Source organism: Sus scrofa, chromosome 13, assembly GCF_054392235.1.
Source record: "Sus scrofa isolate SSC_HxYL_T2T_F1_AM1 chromosome 13, Sscrofa_HxYL_maternal_Yorkshire_Landrace_v2.0, whole genome shotgun sequence".
NCBI classification, from domain to species: domain Eukaryota; kingdom Metazoa; phylum Chordata; class Mammalia; order Artiodactyla; family Suidae; genus Sus; species Sus scrofa.
Window position 1 is genome coordinate 74,082,413 of NC_139395.1, and position 15,930 is coordinate 74,098,342.

General features: G+C 37.9%; 1 protein-coding gene across 50 annotated transcripts in view; it reads left to right on the forward strand.

Moving 5' to 3' along the window:
* CNTN4 (contactin 4) overlaps positions 1-15,930 on the forward strand; it is a 1,001,048-nt gene that overhangs the window by 667,022 nt on the left and 318,096 nt on the right. For all 50 annotated transcript variants that reach the window (XR_014823611.1, XR_014823612.1, XM_084989189.1 and 47 more), the window contains 2 exons: positions 1,619-1,745; positions 8,949-9,124. Coding sequence is in view for 48 of the 50 variants with exons in the window: in XM_084989189.1 (XP_084845315.1) it covers positions 1,619-1,745; positions 8,949-9,124 (303 nt within the window). In the remaining 2 variants the exon portion in view is untranslated. The remainder of the gene's footprint in view (positions 1-1,618; positions 1,746-8,948; positions 9,125-15,930) is intronic.

The window sequence follows — 15,930 nt, forward strand, 5'->3', positions numbered from 1 at the left end:
GCTTGTTGTCTAAACATTGGCTATCATCATTCCTCTAAAATAAAACATAATTCTGTTTAGTTTTCTTGTGTCCTTTATTTTCCTCCTAGCCTAACCTCAACATGCAGATTTTTTTTAAAAAGCCTGGATTAAAACCTGTAAAAGAGATTACCTTATCTTGTGTTTCATCTAGATCCCCAAATCAGCTTTCTTCCATTCCCTCATTCTCCCTTCACTTGAATGAATTCAGTCTCATCCCATCACCTTTCAACAAGACTGATTATGAAGGTTTTCCAGGATAGCAGTTATAATTCACACCCTTCACAATAATCACATATAAGGAGAAAATGGATTGTCAGCTCCAGGGTGCTATTCAGTATCACTTTACATCATAGCCACTGGCCCTTCTGTCTCAAAATTCATTAGGCACTGCCTAAATAAGCTGCCTGAATACATTAAATAGTAAAGGGGAAAAATTCAGATAGAACAAATCCTATTAAGCATCTTCTATATATAAGCTACTGTAGTTAGTATCGTAAGACATGCAAAAATGGGTCAGGTACAATCATGCTCTCAAGGAGGTGACAGTCCAAAGAAGAGGAAAGAAAGGCACAACTGCATTTGAGAGAAAAAAGTTAAGTGTCCATCAGGAGATATCATTTATTAATCATGTGGTTAAAAGAAGACATAAGAGTCTAGAAAAGCCTTCTAGGAAAAAAAAGAACTAGATTGTAAAGAATGAAAGTCACCTTCAAGGTATGTGTGGTGAGGTGCATTTTGACCAGTATTTTGGATATGTTAATGGCGGAAGCATATGCACTCTACACTGCTAATTCAAATCTGGTTCGTGGATTTTTCTATTCTCCATGACAAAGCAAGTTTTATGCATTTAGTTTCTATTATTGAAAAAAAGAATTTGGACACTTTCACTTCATTATGTACTCAGGCATCCCTAACTTCCTATGGACCAGTCTGGCTGTTACTGAACTTCTGTGCTGAGTCAATTCTAACTGAGTGATACTTACATATGTATCCCCATGTATAGGTCCATAATAAGTTCGAAAAAAACAAACTGCTCATGTACCACAAATAATTATAAAATCATGATAATCACTTATTCTTTATTTATCTACATGCCCAATTTATTTTAGCAATACAGAGCTGTTTCTCACTATTAATGTATTTATTCAATCATCATTGCTTCTTTCCAACTTTTTGTCCCATTACAGGGCAGAGACATTGTGAGTTTGTGACATTAGACTGTCTTCTAGGATGATAGCAGCACACAAGGCCTGTAGGAGGCACAAAATATGAACAAAGTAAAAGGTTGGGCTAAAGACAGATGGAACAATAAGAAGTAGAAGAGAGAAAAGGGAAGGTCACACAGTTCTGTGTCTGGAAGTTGTTGGTTAAAAGAAGTTACCAATATGAAGTAGAAGAAGATTCCCTGTCTCCACTTCATAATTTACAAAGATTAGTCTTCAAGGGGAAGTTCCAGAGGCTGAAACTGAATGTGTTGTGTATGACATTTTGTTGTTGTTGTTAGTTTACCTCTTTTATTTTCATTTTGTTATTATTTCCTGTTGTTGTTCCTACTTTAAAGATGTTCATTTGGGGACATATCCTCTTCTCATTTCAGATGATTATACACTGCATGGCCCAATTTTCATTCAAGAACCAAGTCATGTAATGTTCCCTTTGGACTCTGAGGAGAAAAAAGTGAAGCTCAGTTGTGAAGTTAAAGGGAATCCAAAACCACACATCAGGTTTGTTGACTTAAAAGCACGTGTTTCCACACATATTCTATTATTAAAATCATCAAATACATATGGAGTGCTGATTACGTGAAGAGCTTTTAGATAGGCATCGTTGGATATCCCGAGATGCTAAAGATGTAATCGTGTTCATGAAAAGTTTAGTACCCAACTTATGTTTCACATGGTACTAGGAATTAAATATCCTGATTGACCATCTTCCTTAAAGCCTTAACGTTATTTAACAACATATTTTCTTAAACATGCACCAATAAACTGAGAGGAAAGAAAGAAATAGGCATTAAGGGGGTTTGCACCTCAGGGGAAAAAGAACTGAACACTAAAAGCAGTTTTCATCCTGATGAACTATGTGAACTGGAGCCTTGGGTTTTGCAGTTTCACAGGGGACTAGGGTGACAGGACAAAGCCTAGTCTCAACCAACAGGTCAGTCTAACATGAGGACATCTTACGGAAGAGACCTGTAGCCCATAAGGGCTACATTCTTATGGTGAATGTAATAAGAAAGAACCTTGCCTCCCAAAGGATTGAAAAGCAAAGGTAATTGCCTATTTCAAACCTTGATGCTAAAGTGGTTTTAATAACAGGTGAGACACAGCTGAAAGGAGAGTTAGTAAAGTGCAAGATATATCTGAAGAAATCATCTAAAGACAGGAGTAAGGGGAAAGGAGGAGCAGAATATAAAAGAGAGAGAGAGAAGAGATTAAGAGAAAATGTTTGCACATGTCTAATCAGAGTTCCAAAAGAAAAGGGGAAAAAAAAAGAAAAGAAAAGAGAGACAGAGGCACTATTGAAGGAGAAGGCTAAGAATTTCCCAAAGGTAATTAAACATTCAAAGCTACAGATTGAGGAAGCCCAGTGAATCTCGGGCCATACAAATGAAAATAAATCCTCATCTAGAATTATTGTGGTGAAACAGCAAAATATCAGCTGGAAGATATGATCATAAAAATAGGTCAAAGTTGAAATACAGCTTCTCTTCAAAGAGATGGCAATTAAACCATCAGCTAACTTCTTAATAGCAACAAAAAAAGCAAAAGACAGAATTTTCAATATGCTGAGAGAAATTAACTGTCAAATTTTTGTAAAGCAGAAATACATTTTAAAAAGAAGAACTGGAGTTCCCCCTATGGTGCAGAATGATCTGTGGCATCTTGTGAGAACTGGGGTGCAGGTTCCATCCCTGGCATGGCACAGTGGGTTAAGAATCCAGAGTTGCAGATGTGGCTTAGGTTGCATCTATGGCTCCAGATCTGATCCCTGGCCCAGGAAATCCATATTTCATGGGGCAGCCGAAAAATAAAAAGGAGATCTCTCTCTCTCTCTCTCTCTCTCTCTCTCTATATATATATATATATATATATATATATATATATATATATTTCTCTCTTTATATATATGTAAAATAAAAAGAGAAAGGGTGGGAAAAAAAAAAAGAAAATTCTGAACAATATACTTTAAGCAGGAATAACAATGATCCCAGGAAGACTGTCTGAGATACAGGAATGAGTAAGTAAAGCAAGTGGTGAAAGTTAATATTTCTGCCTAAAAATCAATTGCACTAAATAATAAAAATAGTAAAAACAATACTATCTTGTGAATATTAAAAATGAAAAATTTAATGTCACGACAATATTAGAAATAAAAAGATATATACTAAGTAGATTAGACATGTGGTTTTTAAAAATGATGTAAAATTGGATTCCTACCTCACAGCATATACAAAGATCAATTCCAAGTGAGTGGAAGACCAACATGGGAAATTTATAAAATGTTTAAAAGAAATAAGCATATGTATTTATGACTTTGGAGGGAAGAAAAAAATTCTCAATAATGACAAAAAAGTACAAATCATAGAAAAATATTTAACTTCATTAATATTTAACTTCATTAATATTAAGTATATGTCCTTTTGGGTAATATTTTAAGCTTCCAATTTTTAGAAGATATTTTAATACATATCATTCCCAAAGGATTAATATCTAAACTATTTTAAAAATTCACACACATCAAAGAGTAAAAAAAACAGTAACAAAAACATTACCAAAAGACTTGATCAGGTACTTCTGAGAAAAGAATATCAAATATCTACTAAACACATACAAGGATTATCAGGGTCATTAGTTAGAAGAAATATACAAATTAAAACTAAAATAACACATTCCTTCAAACCACCAGATTGACAGATTGACAGCAATTTAGAATAATAAATTTAAAATAATGGAAAGAAATATAACCTGGCATGTTCATACAAGGAATCCCATGTGATAGAGAAAAGGAATGATTATAACTACAACATGATGGATCACAAGAACATAGCTGAGTAAACAAATCAAGTCATAGAAGAATACAAAGAGTATAGTGCCATCTAAAGTTCAAAAGGCAGGTAAGATGGGGTAGGTGTTTAAGGATACTAACATACATGATAAAATCATAAAGAAAATAAAAGGAATAAAAAAGCCAAAATTAAAGATTATAATTAACTGTTGAGAAGGGAGTGATTGAAGTCAAAGTGGAAAGAGGAGACTTCAAAAGTAATGATATTCTTGGAGTTCTTTTGTGGTACAGTAGGTTAAAGATCTGGCATTGTCACTATAGTAGCTGAGGTCTCTGCTGTGGCACAGGTTCAGCCCCTGGCCTAGGAACTTCCACATGCCATGGTCACAGCCCCCACCCCCCCAAAAAAATACTGATGTTCTTTTTCTTAGACACAGGTCTTTATTACCTTGTAATTCTTTGTAACTTATGTATATCTTATAAGTTTTATGTTGCCCCTTCAAATTTAATGATAAAACCTTAAACTAATAACCAATATGTAGTAGTATGTAAAACCCCCCAAAAATATATACAGCGTGTGTTATAGTTTAGGGAAGAAGAGATGGAGTCATCCAGAAGTTGTAGAAGTAGAATGCTGAGTATACACTGAGGTCTTTAGTTTTCAGATTCACAGAGGGCAAGGGTCATCCCATGTATATTAAAGGATGGTAGTATTAACATAGTGGAAATTATTTTCAAATTTAATTTGTGTGCCCATTTATTCATTCACCAAACATTGCATTATTCATCACACCACCCCAATGTTTTTCAAAGTGTAAATTCCGTGGAATGACCTGGGGTGAGTTCTTGAGTTTCCTGCAAGATCCCATCATAGCAGCACTGCTTTAAACTAGGGTATATATTAGGATTCTGAAAAATACGTCCTCTAGGAAAGGTATTTAAACCACCATATAAAGCAGCTGTATGTTCCAGGTACCATGCTAGGTTTTAGTATTCATGCTCAAGTAATATGCTTTAGGGGTGAGTGCCTAGAAGTCTTAAGTATAGGGCTACAGTGTGGGTGAGTAGAAGAGGTCCAAGTTCAACGGCCTCTTGAAGGAGAGAAAGTCTGCTTCAGGATAGAGAAGGAAGGTATCGGTGAAAATTTTATAGAGAAGGAGTATTTAACTGAATTTGGAGGGCTATGATCTTTTGTCATATGGCTAAATCAAAAGTACATTCCAAAAAGGGGAAAAAAAATCCCACTCTCTAATGAACCATATAATTAGGATAAACATGTAATTTATCATCCAAACCAGGACACTTTGACAGGGAAATGCCACTGTTAATAATCATTCCAGGATGACATGTGTAAACCTAGCAGTGTACTGGACAAATCAGAATATGCAGTTATTCTCCCTATAATATGTTGAATTCAAGTGTGCTGCAAGGCTTTAAATAGTAAAAAATAAATGCAAGGGACCAAGTTTCCTACATCTGTAAATGACAAGTTAAATGCCTCCAATTTTTAGTACATAGCCAAGTATAAGTCCAGATGTTAGCCATAAATGAAAACAAATTTTGTAGCAGAATTTGAGTTACTGCTTTGTTTTTCCACAAACTGTGACCTTTAATTAACATTGCTTTTGTAACATTGTGTTTCTAGATATAGGGGCTTGCTTTGTTATTTAAAACAAGCAGAGGAACAGAAACCTATTATGTTTTTAAAGATTGCCAGAAACATTTGAGAAGAAAACTTTTAATCAAATGCACTAGCAGTGGGTTGCAGCGTACTTTGTTTTCCTTTATATTTTTGGCAGTTCCTCTGTGAGATAATAGCTAATTGGTACAGGGGGCTAAAAACTCCCTTTTATTGAAAGAAAGCTCAAGAGACAGAATGGAAAGAACAGGTATTTTCAAATATCTCTATGGCTGAACTTTTTCAGTCTTCGGACTGACTTTGAGAGGTAGAAACAAGTAGGAGAAGTTCAAGGTGAGTTCTCCATGGGGATCTTCAGCACTTGGTTTTCCCTCAGTCGCCCCAACTGACCTCTCTTCTTTGTGTTTATTCCCTCCACTGTGCCTTCTCTTTTCACTGTTTCCTGCCCCTCAATTTTGAAAGGATTGACCCAGACCCAGAAAAACTTAAGAAGTCTTGACTTGTCCCCACTTCCCTTGTATTAAAGTTCCCTAAGGACAGATGATGTTACTTATTGCTCTCGGCCTCTTTTCTGACAGAAGGAATGTCAGGTACTTGGTGGAAGTATCATTGCTGTGAAGTTTGTATTCAGCTTGGTTTGCAGACAACAAATTCCAAGTCAGAAAGGTCCTGCCCCTTCTTCCGTGCCAAGTGGAAACAGTGAACAAAGAAAAGAGGTTTTTGCTACAACAAAGCCCATAAATAAACAGCTCCCCAGCAAGGTCTGAAAACAGTACCTTCCAGAGCTTCACAGCATTTAGTTGTGCATACCTCCACTCTCTGGAGAGAGGTGGGTCGTGATTCACCAAATAATTCAGAAGTTAGCCTTCTTAAGACACTCACCCATTTGTCCCAGTTCTTGGGGAAAATCTCAATTTGCCAAAGGAGCATGGCCTCTATTACCAGTTCATGAAAGACTCCTCAACATTGAAAATAAATTGTGAATTTTTCAAGACTGTTTCAGTATGGAATAAGATTATGAATTCAATGCAATCCACATTCATTTGGGATGAACAGTGACTACTTTGCAATAAAACTAGGTATAGTCCTTCATAATGGAGACTCAACTGCATTTCACAGCAAAGGGTTTACTTTCTAAATAATGTGTTTTCCTTTGCTATCTGTATGTAGAAGAGGATAATAAAATAGATTAATAGGTTTTTTACAGAGCATTTTGGTTGAGATGACTTGTGTAGACAACCCACCAAGGTGTTACTATTCCTAAAACTAAGAGGACTCACATGACCTCATTCCTAAATTCCACACTCTGCTTGCAGCTCACATTATATTGCAATTTCCTCTTTGAGTTCCTAGATTTGTCATATTAAATTGCTCGACTATCATTTGAAGTGAGAGTTATGATAGAGATGTGAGCAGCTGACTCAAAAAAAAAAAAAAAAAGTCTAGGGCAGGCAGTCAGCTCTGGAGATTCATGAGCATATAGACCTGCTAGGATATAACCCGGCTGTTCTCTTTTTATTGCTTATTATTTCCTGTCTATGTCAGAACACAGGGAGAATTACTGTCCTGTTTAAAAACAATGTCAGTTCCTAATACCCATCTTCTTATAAACAAACACATAAAGAGTTATGTCCCATTTTGTGATCTGGCTCACCTTTCCCACCCCTCATGTTTCTAAATGTTCACCTTTCAAAGACATGGATTTGAACAAAGGTACACTGCTGTGCCATGGTGAGTTAGGGTGCTTCATAAATTGTATGTGCTCAAAGCTAAAATATCCAGCAAAGAAGTTAGATATTTAATGAAATACCACAAGCATTTTTGAGCATGTTGAATGTCAGGTTCTAGGTTACTAAGGGAGAATACAAAAGTAATAGAAGCAAATCATCTATAGTGAAGGAAGAATTCCCACCTAAAGAAGTAAGAAAAATTCTGTAGGAGTTGAGGGAAGCTTTGATCTGATTAGGAATGTCATAGAAGATATCATTAAAAGAGGAGGAAAGGTTAACTTTGAAGTATGACTAGATCTTGATGGAAAGAAAGCACTCATTCTTTAAACCTGTTTTTGTTGATACCCAGTATCCAAATCTTGAAACGAATTGGCCTTCATTTTTTTCATTTAAATCCTTTTACATATGCACACCAGTGCTAGTGCCCCAGAATGTTGTGAGGATACACAATGAGTGTGTATGTACACACACACATTTAAATAGTGGATTTTACTGTTTGGAAATAAAATGACATTTCTCATTCTTTATTCCCATTGTTTTTTCTGATCAGTTTCCTTTGTGCTCTAGTGTTGCCCTATTTTCGGTCGCCCAGTGTGCATGCTAAATATGAGACTGTCAATAATTCAGAAATTCTCTGACCTAATATTTTGGGTAGATTAGGGGAAGGAAGAGAAAAAATAAGTAGTCATTGAATTTTATTAGTTCAAAAGTTCGTAAGTATTCAGACAACTTACTCAAAGGCAATTTGGTTAAAATATGCTCTCTGGAATATTATTGGCTATTAACAAAAAGTAGGTGTTGTTACTAAAACTTTGCTGGTTAAATGTGTGAGTTCCACTAAAACAAATTTGTTGGGCCAAGCTCTATACTCAAATATACAGATGATCCATGTAAACGGAAAAACAAATCTCTCTTCGGGTCTGTTACCTAAAGGCCTGAACTCCAGTTTGTTGGGATGGTTGATTGATGTTTGAGTCCCAATAACTAAGGAGGTCTTCAAAGTGATCCATGGTTAAAGCTAGTTTGGTTCCTAAGACAGCTCTAGATCAATAGAATTCCTCTGCTTTGTAGTCAGCCATTTCAGTCATATTAAGGACCAAATCAAAGGAACTCTGCTGCAATTTCATCAAATACTCAGCAATCTACCTGAGAGTGTTATATTCTGTCATCTGTATAGACCCATTTAAAGACCCCTGAGAAACAGAAAAAGGACTTTTACTATGGAATGCTATTTGAAAAAAGTTGTACATGATGCTCTGAGAAATTAAAAAAAAAAAAAAGGCAAGTGTCTGTTGCATCATAAGTAGTTATAAAAATAGGTATTAAAATCCTAATCATTGTTTACTTTAAAAGGACATGCTCTTTCCATAAGCATCTATGTTGTCACCATTGCTGAGTAGAGCATTTAAAAAAACTTTTTTTTTTTACCACAGTTCAAAAAAAGTCAGAGATGATATTTCATGCTGTTCATAGTTTTTATATATTTTAGACAATTCAGAAATATTGATTAATATTACAAGGCTTTATCTACTGCCATTTTTATACTATAGGTGGAAGTTAAATGGAACAGATGTTGACATTGGTATGGATTTCCGCTACAGTGTTGTTGAAGGCAGCTTGTTGATCAATAACCCCAATAAAACCCAAGATGCTGGAACATACCAGTGCATAGCAACAAACTCGTTTGGAACAATTGTTAGCAGAGAAGCAAAGCTTCAGTTTGCTTGTAAGTAGCAATTCTATCATGTTGCAAATGTGACTTTGAGTTTTTGTGCCATTGTTCCAATAAGGCTTTAAAACAGTTTATCTTTAAAAACCAAACAGATTTTAATTTGTCATGCAGTCTTCTTTACCCTTTTTTTCATATTTGGGAAATATCTTGTTCATAGGATGAACTTTAAATCTGAATGGGAAGATGTATTCTTCTGCTTCTATAAAGGTTGAGATAGTTTGATTATGTGATGCCCTATACACATAAATTCACATAACTCAAATATATACACATATAAACTTGCATAAACAACAAATTACATGCACATACACACACACACACACACACATTCACACATTATAAAGGGGGTATATAAGCGAGCAATTGAATTGCCAGTAACTTAATAGTCAATATGAGAACGGTTTAGGAAGGGCAAAGCAAGATGGCGGAGGAGTAAGAGGTCATGCTCACCTTCTCCCACAAACACATCAAAAAAACATATCTACATGTAAAATGACTTGCACAGAATATCAACTGAATGCTGGCAGAAGAGCTAAAACCTCCAAAAAGGGCAAGAAACTCTTGACATAACTGGGTAGAAGAAAAGAAAAGAGAGAGAGAAAAGGAATCAGGACAGGACTAGCATTCCCAAGAGGGAGCTGTGAAGGAGAAAAGGAACCCACATCCTGGGAAGCCACTATCTGATGGAAAGATCAGCCAAGTCGGCAGGACTTCAAAGTCGCTGAGAAAAGCTCAGCAGCTGGACTGAGGAGGGCAAAGTAGAATGAGAGCTGCACAGATCATCTGAACCACCAGGCTGGACACCACAGCCTGAGATGCTTGGGTGGGGGCTGGGCACTGAGACTCAGGCTCTGGAGGTCAGTCCTGGGAAGAGGACTGAGGCTGGCTGTCCAGCCAGAGGGGCTAAGGAGCAGTGTGACATGGGTGGGGGAGTGGTAGGTCAGAGGCTGAGGAGGGGAAATGCCACAGCAAAGCTAACCTGGGAGAAGGTCCAGACCCACAGGAGAGGCAAGGCACCATTCTTGGGGAGGGCTAGAGGAGGAGGGGCAGACCACCATAAGAAACTCCCTTCACTGGAACATGCATGTGCCCTGGGGCTCAGAGGGTGGGGCGGCTCCGTGCAGGCTATGGCGGCAAGAAGGGGAAGTCTCTGGCTCATTTAAGGAAGATTGGGTGCTTCTTGTGTAGGCTACAGGTGGCCAGGCGCCTCTTGTGTGGGATAAGGGCATCAGGGGGCTAAGTGCGACAGGGTGCCTCTTACATGATCTACAGGTGGCAGGGACAGACCAAAGCAGTAGTCTCAGAGGCCAGAGGGAGGCATGGCTTGCCACCACGGGAGGCCTGTGAGTAGGCTCCACCTGCAACTCCAATCACATCAGGGGTTGGCCAAAAAGAAAAATGGAGGTCACTGCAACCAAGCACCATATGATGTTGCTCTCACTCCCCTGGAACACACCTGCCCTACAGCTGCCACTGCCAAATGTTCTACGGGGCGCCCAGGCACTTGGTCACTGTCCCTTCCCAAAACCGTACAACCAGGATTAGCTGGTACAGCACCTCCTGCATGAGCTTAAGTGGGACAGGGTGCTTCTTGCCTGGTCTGCAGGTGGTAGGGGAAAACTGCCACAGTTATCCCTGATTCCAGAGGTGGGCGTGGCCCACTGCCACTGGGGATAACTGACAAAAAGGCATTTGAAGCCCCAACCACCTCATAGGGCACCAGAGAGAAGGACATTGAAATGGAACATCACCTGTTGTTGCTCTCACTCCCCTGCGAGCACACCTTTTCTGCTGCTGCCACTACCAAACACTCTGGGCAGATGCTTGGTCACTGTCTGCCGAGACCAGCCCAGCAGGATGGGGCTGAAGAACGGGTACTGTGGAACTTAAGGAAAAAAGTTAACATAAAACAAGAAACAGAGACATTTATCTTAAGTAAAGATGGGAACCTGGGGACTCAAGGTGTCAGGAACCAAGAGCCCTGCCTCAAGAAACCACACTGCTTTTATTGTGCTCTTGAGGATTACGTCAAGTAAAAAGGGGGTTGTAGGTGCAGGATATAGGTTTTTTTAATTATTTTATGTTATTTAATTATTTTAAAAGTTACTTAGCTGGTAGATGGTTAAACTTTAAACTTTAGGCATTTAAGAATCATTAGCATTTGAGTTAGCTATCTATGCATAGCATTTCAGAGAATCCTCACTGTGCTTTCACAAACGGCATGCCTATTTGTGGCAGCCCTGTCTGCCTAGGTTTGCACCTTGGTTCTCTTTGCTACTGACCACTCATAAACCACTTGGCCATGAGGTTCCTCTTTCTCTTATTCTTTAGAGGACATATTATGCTTGTGTAAATAGCGTGCCTAGATCAATGTATTATGTCCTCATTCAGCTGACCCCGTGAATAACCCATGCATTTAGGTCTTTGTTTTTAAGCTTAAGTCATTTACCATCACCGTGACTGTTTCTCGAGCAGGAAGACGGGACAAAGTAAGGAAGGACAAGATGGAGTTTTCAGCAAAGAGGCTAAGAAAATATTATAAAAACAAGTCTCACAACAACTGTCCCTTCCCATGAACCTGCAACTAGGAGCAGCTTGTGCAGCACCTCCTTTAGGGTCCTAAGCAGGACAAGGTGCTTCTGGCATGGTCTATAGAAGGTGGGGGCAAACCACCGAGGTGGGAGTGGCTCACCACCACTAAGGGTCTGTGAACAGACACCACTTGCAGCCCCATTTACCTCAAGAGCACCAGAGAGGAGGGCATTGTGACTGAACACCACCTGTTGGTGCTCCGCACTCCTGGGAACATACCTGCTCTGCTGCTGTCACTGCCAAACGTTCCGGGCGTCAGCTACATGCCTGATTTCTGTCACTTCCCAGTATCCTGCAACTAGGAGCAGCCTGTACAGCACCTCCTATGTGGGCTAAGTGATACGGGTTGCTTCATGCATGGTCTAAAGTTGTCAGGGGAAAACCACTGGAGTTACCACTGACTCTAGAGATGGTCGTGGCCTGCTACCACTAGGGGTCTCCGAACAGGCACCACTTGTGGTTCCAACCACCTGAGAGGAGGGCATTATAATCAAACACAAGCTGTTATTGCTCTCAATCCCCTAGGAACTCACACACCATGCTGCTGTTACTGCCAAATGCTCTGGTCATCTTGAAGGTCTGCCTAGAGCTTATTACCACTTCCCAGGGCCCTGCAGCTACAAGTAGCCTGTGCCACCTTCTTCAAAGTCCTTGCTGCTGTTGAGAGCCCAATGACCAGGCACTGACTGCTGGCCCTACCCATTGCCTCCTTCTCCCTGAAAACACAATGAGCATTCTGGAAATAACAGCCTGCTCACATCAAAGAAAGAGACAGCAAATATTCAAACTCCCACACCAAAAATAAATGGTAACCCCCCAAAAGATACAAACGGGTATTCTTACATATGAGTATCCTTACAAGACTACAGTTTGGCTTCCCCAAACTCACAGAAAAAGAAAAACACAAGCAAGATGAAGAAGTACAGAAACCATTCCCAATTAAAGCAACAGGAGAATTCACCTAAAGCAGTCAACAATGAAACAGACCTCTGCAGTGTGACACACATTGAGTTCAAAAGGGAGATGGTGAAAATACTGAAGGAATTAAGAGAGGATGTGAACAGTACTGCAGATTCCTTTAGAAAGGAAATAGAAAAATGTAAGGAGGAGCCAAGAAACATTAGAAAATTCATTTGCAGAGATACAAACTGAGCTAAAGACAATAAAGAGCAGAATGAATAATGCAGAGAAATGAATTAGTGACATGGAAGATAGAATAATGGAAATCACCCATTCAGGAGAGCAGACAGAAAATAAAATGAAAAAACATGAAAGCAATAAAAGAGACCTATGGGATAATATAAAGCAGGCCAATCTATGCATAATAGAATTCCAGAAGGAGAAGAAAAAGAACAGGGGATTGAAAATATATTTGAAGAAATTATGGCTGAAAAATTTACAAATCTAAAGGATACTGATATTGAGATATAGGAAGCATAGAGGGCATCCAACCAAGTTGAACCCAAATAGGCCCACACTAAGCCATATTATAATAAGAATGGCAAAAGTTAAAGAGAGGATTCTAAAGGCAGCAAGAGAAAAGAAAGCATTAAGTATAAAGGAACCCCCATAAAGCTATCAGCTGATTTCTCTACAGAAACACTACAGGCCAGAGGGAGTGCCAAGATATATTTAAAGTGCTGAATGGAAAAATTTTCAACCTAGAATCCTCTATCCAGCAAGAATTATCATTTAAAATAGAAGGGCAAGTAAAGAAAGTCTCTAACAAACAAAAGCTAAAAGAGTACAGCAATACTAAACCCATTCTAAAATAAATACTGAAACAGTTTCTCTAAATTAAAAAGAGAGAGAAAGAAAACAAAAAACAAAAAAAAGAAGAAAATTAGAATGGAGGAAACCACAATTGGAAAGCAGTCACTTAAATAAGCCTCATACAGATCTAAACATGAAGATGTTAAAAAAAAAAAATCATACAATGTGGGGAAGGAAAGTAAGAAAATATAGATTCTTTTTTTATTTTAATGACGTTTTTGAGCCTATATGACTATCAGGCTAAAGCAAGCAGATATACGAAGGGGTTAACATACTTAAAAAGCAGTGCAACCACAAATCAAAACCGAACATTACGTTCACAAAAACTGAAAAGAAAAGTACTCAAGCATAAAATAAATGGAAACCATCCAACCAAAAAAAAAGAGAAACATAGAATCAACTGGAAAACAAGGTTTAAAATAGCAATAAATACATATCTATCAATAATCACCTTAAATGCAATGGACTGAATGCACCAATCAAAAGACACAGAGTGGCAGATTGGATAAAAAAGCAAAAACCTTCAATCTGCTGTCTACAAGAAACTCACCTTAGAGCAAAGCACACATATAGATTGAAAATGAGGGGATGGGAAAAGATATTTCATGCCAGTGGACCAGACAGGAAAGCAGCAGTTGCAATACTCATATCAGACAAAATCGACTTTAAAATGAAGGCCATAAAGAAAGACAAAGAAGGACACTATTTAATGGTAATAGGATCCATTCAAGAAGAGGATATTACCTTCGTCAATATATATGCTCCTAATATAGGAGCACCCAGATACCTCCAACAAATACAAACAGACATAAAAAGAGAAGTTGATGGGAATACAATCATTGTAGGAGACTTTAACACCCCACTCACTTCAGTGGACAGATCCTCTAGACAGAAAATCAGTAAGGCTACAGAGATCCTAATGGACATAATAGAAAAGTTAGACTAAATCAACATTTTCAGGACATTACATCAAAAAAAATGGAATACACCTTCTTCTCAAGTGCACATGGAACATTCTCAAGAACTGATCACATACTGGGGCACAAAGGTAACCTCAACAAATTTACGAGTATAGAAATTATTTCAAGTATCTTCTCTGACCACAATGGCATGAAACTAGAAATCAACCACAGGAACGGAAATGAGAAAAAACTGACTACGTGGACTAAACAAGATACTACTAAAAACCCCATGGGTCAAAGAAAATCAAGAAGGAAATTTAAAAATACCTCAAGAAAAATGATAATGAAGACACAACCAATCAAAATCTATGGGATGCCACAAAAGCAGCGCTCAGAAAGAAATTCATAGCAATACAAAAAAGAACAAAAAAATCTCAATTAGACAACCCAACAACTAAATGAATTAGAAAAACAACAAACAAAACCTAAAGTCAGCAGAAAGAAGGAAATCATAAAGGTCAAAGAGGAAATCAATAAAATAGAGATTAAAAAAATAGAAAAAAATTAAACCAAGAGCTGGTTCTTTGAATAGGTAGACAAAATTGACATATCTCTGGCTAGACTCATGGAGAAGAGGAGGAAAAAAACCCAAATAAACAAAGTAAGAAATGAAAAAGGAGGAGTCACCCTGGATACTACAGAAATACAAAAAACCATGAGAGAATACTATGAACAATTGTATGCTAACGAATTTGACAACCTAGAAGAAATGGACAACTTTCTAAGACTTACAGCCTGCCAAAACTGAATCAAGAAGTAGATCAACTGAACAGACTGAGCACTAGAAATTAAGTTGAATATGTCATAAAAACACTCCCTACAAATAAAAGTCAAGGACCAGATGGCTTCTCAAGCGAATTCTACAAAACATACAAAGAGGAACTTATACCCGTCCTCCTTAAACTTTTTCAAAAGTTTGAAGAAGAAGGAACACTTGCAAAGACATTCTATGATGCCACCATCACTTTAATTCCAAAACCAGACAAAGATATCACCAAGAAAGAAAACTATAGGCCAATATCATTGTTGGATATAGACCCAAAAATTCTCAACTAAATTTTAGCCAACTGAAGCCAACAACATCAAAAAGGTCATATACAATGACCTGGTGGGGTTCATCCCAGGTGCACAAGGATGGTACAACATGTGCAAATCAATCAATGTCATACACCACATTAACAAAAGAAAAGTAAAAAACCGCATGATCATCTCAATAGATACAGAGAAAGCATTTGACAAAGTCCAACATCCATTCACAATAAAAACTCTTACTGAAGTAGGTATAGAGAGAACATACCTTAACATAATAAAAGCCATTTTCAACAAACCCACAGCAAATATAGTACTCAATAGAGAAAAGCTGAAAGCCTTCCCACTAAAATCTGGAACAAGACAAGGATGCCCACTCTCACCACTGTTATTCAACATAGTATTGGAAGTCCTAGCCACAGCAATCAGACACACAAAAGAAAT